General features: G+C 46.5%; 1 protein-coding gene across 1 annotated transcript; it reads left to right on the top strand.

Annotated features, from left to right (window-relative positions):
• Positions 1-1,182: 1,182 nt before the first annotated feature.
• On the top strand, positions 1,183-1,934 carry LOC143350685 (uncharacterized). The gene is made up of 2 exons (XM_076782707.1): positions 1,183-1,697; positions 1,880-1,934. Exons 1-2 carry the CDS (start codon positions 1,183-1,185, stop codon positions 1,932-1,934), a joined length of 570 nt encoding a protein of 189 aa, XP_076638822.1.
• The last annotated feature ends 4,880 nt before the right edge of the window (positions 1,935-6,814 follow it).

The raw sequence follows: 6,814 nt of genomic DNA, 5'->3' as shown, positions 1-6,814 counted from the left end.
CGTCCCGGGGAGGGTGGTGGCGGCCATCATTCGAAAGAGGACCGAGAGGGTGGTGTGCCTTTTCAGCAGCTGTCTGTTGAGAGGGTACATCCCCCCCAGGCTGAGGGAACAGAGGCTGGTCCTGACCAGAAAACAGGGGAGGGACCCCGGGTCCTCAGCTGCGTATCGGCCCCTCTGTCTCCTCAGCGTATGGGCTAAAACATTTGAATCGGTCCTCAGGAACAGATTGATGGCCGCCATCGGACCTAATGGGCTCTCGGACGACCAATACGGCTTCCGGAAAGGGCGAAACACGGTTCAGGCCCTTGAAGTGGTGTCGGGAGTGGCCAGAGAGGCGAGGGCCAAGCGCAGGTTCTGCGTCCTGGTTGCCCTCGACATAAAAAATGCCTTCAATACCCTGAGATGGAGACACATCCTGGAGGCGGGAGTTGCGCACGGGATACCGTTGTACCTCACCAGGATCTTGGTTGGTTATTTCCAGAACCGGAGGGTGTGGTACCACACCGATGAAGGGCCCGACTATGTCGAGGCCGAAATGGGGGTACCACAGGGGTCGGTCTGGGGGCCCACCCTGTGGAACCTGGCGTATGACGGTGTTCTCAGGTGCACGCTGGCCCCGGGATGCAGGATTGTGGGTTACGCCGATGACATCGCCCTGGTGGCTACGGCAGGGTCGGTGGGGGCCCTCGAGGGGCGTGTAAACCACTTCATAAGGGTCATTATGGAGTGGCTAGTGGCACACGACCTGGAGGTGGCGCCCTCCAAAACGGAGGTTTTCTCCCTAAATAATAAAAGATTAGGGGATTTCAAAATTCAAGTCGCGGGGGTGGAGGTGAGACCCAGCACCCAGATTAAGTACCTGGGGGTCACCTTCGACAGAAGCCACTGTTTCCGCGTGCACGTGGAACTGGTGGCTGCAAGGGCGGTGCGAGTTATGGCGGCGCTGGCTCGTATCATGCCCAACGTCGGGGGGCCCGGGCAGGCGAAAAGCATGTTTTATTATCGGGTGTTGGAGTCGATCATCTTGTATGCCTCCCTCATATGGGCGGTGGCTACCGAGATAGAAGCCAACAGGACAAAATTAAGAAGGGCACAAAGGGTGGGACTGGCAAGGGTGGTCAAGGCCTACCGCACCGTGTCCCTGGACGCCCTTAACGTGCTCGCGGGGTCCCACCTATCGTGATGAAGATTAAGGAAAGGGCGGCCCTGTATGCCCTGGAAAGTACGGTGCAGGCAGGGGCCGGGCCACAGGAGGGGCAGAACGCAAATGGGCCACACCGGGACGCGGAAAGAGAGAGGGTTCTTGAGGACACACTACGCTCCTGGCAGCAGCACTGGCGTGATAAAATCACGTTTGGTTGGATCCCCAGCATACGGGAATGGGTCGGAAGGGGGCACGGTGCCCTCACGTACCACCTCACCCAGGCACTTACCGGTCACGGGTGCTTTAACGAGTTTAGGCATCGGATCGGTAAGGTGGCCTGTGGTGCGTGTTGGTACGGCTGTGGGGAGATAGACACGGCAGAGCACACGCTCTGTGCCTGTAAGAAATGGGACAATAAGAGAAGGGAGTTGGCGGTGACCCTCAGGGTGGGGAGGGTCACGGTCAGAGAAATGGGGAGGAAGATGCTAGAGGGCATCGAAGAGTGGGAGGCTATCGCAAAATACGTTACGGACATAATACGCGAGAAGGAGGAGTATGAAAGGGAAATTGATAGGGCTCGGCGAGGGGGTTTCCCTCCCCCCTCCCCCCTTGCCGCCCTCGCAGTAGAAATACCACGTGGAAGAAGGTGGCGGGTGCTATCGGGTGCATCGGGACTGGCCGGGTTGGCACCCACGAGCTTTCCGACGCTGGCACTCGCATTGCGTCCCCCACAAGACTGGGCAAGGAGATCCTCTGCTACTTTCAGTTTTGGTCATTCCCAGTCACCTAATACACATATCACGGATACACCTATTTAGATATTAAACCTATTATATATTACTGCGTATTTATTTATTAACTTCATTGTGATTTATTTACTTCTTTGGGATTATTATTTACTTTTAGTTACTACGCACTTATTATTATGCATTCATCATCATCTCATCACATTTATCTAACTGTTTCTGATTATCCATTCATCCTTAACGTTCTTACATACGCCCTCTGTACCAACTTATTTTACTCAGGTATTCATCTATTTATGTATCCAGGGATTTATTACTTACTTACTTACCTACTTACTTTAAGACTTACTTACGTTATTCATTTAGTTTAAATTCAACTTCAATTTTATTTATTTTATTTATTGCGCACGTACAAAACCAGTCTAATCCGGGCACATGGTAACGTGCGCTCTCATTTACCTAACTTATCTACTTACTGATGCATTATTGTTCTGTTTGGTCAGGTTTGTTTGATTGGTTTTTACTTACCAACCGATATCTCAGACGTTTACACCTACACCTAATTAATGCAGCAAGACACATCGAGCAGACTTTAAAAGAAAACAAAACGGCTAAACTAGTCTCTACCTGACTTTATTTCATTCTGCTACCTCGGTTTGCGCGTGATAGTTTTATCGCTCCAGCCTATTCATCACAAATTACAAATTACAAATAATTTTAGTACTCTATCTCAAATTTTAGTCTAACTTTACTCTATCTCAGTCGTACGGCGCGGCTTCGTTATAGGTTATAGGTTATTTATTTATTTATTTATTTATTTATTTATTTATTTATTTACTTTATTTATTTATTTATTTATTTATTTATTTACCTATTTAGTAATTTAGCCATTTATTTGACGCCACTTCATTTGCACCATCTTATCCTAGACTCGTAGCATAGTTGTACCATATCTATTTTAGTTATCACCATAATGTATTACCTCACTCTAACTTTTATCATCTTATTTTTCTATGTTATTTTATTTTATTTTATTCTAAAGTTTCTTATTTTTTACACAGTTTTTTATTTTTCTTTACGCACCTTTCATATTTTATATTTTATTTTTATTTTATCTGGACGATACTGACGCTATTAACACTCAAAAGAACTGGCTCTATCCCTGTTTTTACATGGTGTGAACCTCGTACTTGAGGGTAATGTTAGTCTTTATGTTTTGCCCTTATTCTTATTCTTACGTTTCATTTCTTTTACTCTTTACTACGACTTTACGCGTGGTCGTAGACACGGTATTTGATCGGAGTGCGACGCTTAGGTACGTTATCACTATTCCCAGCTCTCACGTACTAACATTCACTGTTTCCGTCTATATTATATTACATACATACATACACACCTTCACGCCATCCGAGGTTGCAGCGAAACAGAAACTAGATAAATGACGTGGTAAGGGAGCAGTAGCAGTAGCAGGGGGGGGGGGGTTGTTAAGATTTAATCCGATTTTACTGCCAGCATGGCACTGACGGAAGGTAGAGGGGGACACCCTCGCGAGGGTGATACCGCAGGAAGGTAAGGATACCGACGGCCGGGGAGTTACCCCCGACCGGACGAGAGGAGTACCGATGGGCGATGAGTAACCGCCGGCTGCTAGGAGACACCTGATGGTAAAGGGTGATCGCCGGGTGATAAAGCACCGACCAGTGAGGGATTATCGACGGCAGGTAAGTGTGCCGAGGGCAGCACGCGGGAAAGGAAACCAGCACACGGCGACGCAGGTAGGTAAAGTTCCCAGCGGTCGGTATAGATGGCTGGCACAACTACACCGATTATCGGTCAGGTACCATGAGTAAACGACTGACAGTAACTATGGATAGGGTATTAGCGTCACCAGGAATCCATGGTAACTGCGCCTGGGTTTCCTATATTAGCCACATATGATTCAATGCGCGTCAATTTAATTAATTAATAAATAAATTAATTAATTAATTAACTAATCCTATATTATCGCGATCAAATTTTCGACCATATCCTCTCATCTTAGTTTTACTTTATTTTCTTCTTTTCATAGCTCACTACATTAACTTTTATGCGCACATAGCAACATTATATAAATTTTCTATATACCACATACCATAGTACATATACCATTTTTATTTTATTCTACGGTATGCTATATTATTTTAGATTCATTAGTTAGCTCCTATTTTGTTTTATTCTATTTCATCTTATGTTATTTTATTTTATTTTACTTTTTTTATTTTATTGTATTTTTTATTTTATCCTATTATATCTACTTTATTTTAATGTTATTGTGTTTCATGCATTTTACTGGACTCTATTTTACGCGGTTAAACCCGACGCTAACCGAAACCAGGGCTCAACACAAATCGTAATCCAAATTTACTTCGATACTAACTGAAATATCAGACCCAAATCTAAACCCCTAGCACACATAGGGCCTCGATCAGTAGACGGGTAATAAACTCGATACAACTCAATTTATCATAATTTAATGTAGCTTAATTTAAACCAAATTTCAACTTAGATTAGATTTCAAACTTAACTTCATAAACTGACTTACTTTAATCTAGACCAAGGCAATTCATTTCAACTAAAGTAATTTAATGCAACTTAATTTGAGTAATTCGTCCTTCATTTTATAGGTAGACAAGTTATGTTAGTATCATTTTCATATATATATATATATATATATATATATATATATACACACATATATATATATATAGTTATTTATTTATTTTGTTAAAGTACTAAGGGACTTTAACGTGGGTCCGGATGAGGGATCAGACAGGTAGAGAAACAGTTACAACTTTTACAAAAAAAGTTAAATTTATTTTACAAAATATAATGTATTACAAAACTAAAAATGTCAAAATAAATAAAAAGGAAAACAAAAATTGCGGAAAACACGGCTCACTTTTCCGGCCGGTCTCCTCTTTGCTTTCTCCTAATTCATTTACCTTGGTGGAGGCCTTCTGTAACACAATTGTACAGCAAAGTGTGAATATTTTGCGGACAGCTTACACGTTAACGCGCGCGTCAGCTGCTTATCTCGCGCTCCAGCGACAGTCTAGTGTGTTTGGAGGGGAGAGCTGCCTGGCAATTTAGCGCTCTAACCAGTGGACTGTATATTCTTTCTGGTCGATGAGATTCGTTTCTTACGATCTCACCGACGTGCACAACCGGGTAGATGAAGATCTCCTCCTATCTACCGGGTTCGCTCTCGCAATGCCACGGACGGGAAACCAAATGGAGGTTGTAAGGCTCCAAGAGGCTATATCCCGCGAGCACGCTCACCGTGCGAGTGGCGTCTGGACACCACCTACGCAAGAGGACGTCTTGTCCTGGTTCGGCTCCCTCGTCAGCTGCTCCTCAGGAGGGACCTGCGGCCTGCCTACGCAGCTGCCTAGCCAGCGATTCCTTTCAGCCAGGAATGCCCGACAGCCAGCCGTAGCGGCCTCGACGGCGGCTCCTTTAGTTCGAGGAACTGGCCTGCGGCTCGCCAGATTAGGACGAAATTCCCCTGCTAACCTATCCACCCTACGTTTACAGCCCAGTGTGGTCGACTCACAGCTGGTAGTAGGTGTAGAGGTGGGAGGAAGGCTCTTCGAACCCTTTGCTCCACCGTACGCTTAGGCTCTACTTATTGTCCCCTCACGACGGTATATTGGAACGGGTTCTCCGAAGCCCGATGCACGGAGAGCACCACGAGGTGATATCCTTCCTGAATATCTACCTTCCGGTTGCTCCTACGCCGTATAGCTCCAGACTGGTCGGTGAAACTTTCCACCCCACCGGTCGGTGTACTCTCTACGGTACACAGGACGGGTGGCTTCAGTGGGTTTCCTACGACTTCTACAAACGGTGAACTACCACCAGGCGATACTAGTATATCAGTATCAGCCTTCCAGTAGCTCTAACCGGATAATTGGAAGAAGACTCAAGGCGATCGACACCGAGTCTCCAACGTCGCAGTCGCATCCACGACCGGCAACGTTCAATCACACTCCTGCGTCTACGATCGCTTCACACCCGGCGTGCCGTGCGATCGCTACAACAACAGGCAGATTGTCCTATCTCTGGGAAAATCTCAAGTCACGATGACGAGATTTTCCACTAAATTATTACGCTGTCCACTTGCTGTTTCTATTTAAGAGCGAGCTTAGCTCACACTCTTCTGAGCTTCGATTGAAAACCGGAGCGAGATCGTAACTAGGTCTGCTCTGGATCACCGACGGCTCAGTACTGAAGCGTGACGATCTGCAAGCAGCCACGGCCCCGGCTGGCTCCGTCGCGCAGGCGCAGTACTGGTTAGCGACGCATCGCGCTGCTGGGCCCCGGGCAGCTCCTCGCTGCGTGGCCACGGTGCGGCGCTGCCGCGTTTCGTCTATCGACCTTTCTTCGATAGATCTCGTTTCTCTCTCTTTCTCGTCGCTAGCAACACAATTCCTAGAATTTCTCTCAAAACTCGAGAATTCCCGTGAAGCTAACTGGAAAAAACACGTAAATAGCCGCGGTATACAAAACTGAACGATGGAAAATTTCCACGTCAGCACAACCATCTAGAATTCCGCGAATTCAATATAGATACGGGCATCGCGGCCGAGTTTCTCCGTCTCGGACTCACGCGATATTTAAACATACCGCCCCCCTTGCACGAATTGTGCAACACTAAGAGGACGCGGCTGACCCGTACGGCAATGATTTTATGCGAACCGAGAAAGAGAGGCGCGCACTTTTAATTCAAAAAATTTCAAATTTTTATAATAATTAAAAGTACTTACGACTGTCCCGGGGCGGCTCCACTCAGGAACCGCATTGTCGTCATGAGCATTTGATCTGCTAATGCTCGCGTCGTGGCCTCCACCGTTTCGAGCGTTCCTGGTTGGCGCCACGGACGCCT

The sequence above is a fragment of the Colletes latitarsis genome, unplaced genomic scaffold, assembly GCF_051014445.1.
Source record: "Colletes latitarsis isolate SP2378_abdomen unplaced genomic scaffold, iyColLati1 scaffold0013, whole genome shotgun sequence".
Taxonomy (NCBI): Eukaryota; Metazoa; Arthropoda; class Insecta; order Hymenoptera; family Colletidae; genus Colletes; species Colletes latitarsis.
The sequence above is the reverse complement of the archived record's forward strand: the minus strand, read 5'-3'. Positions and strand labels throughout refer to the sequence as shown.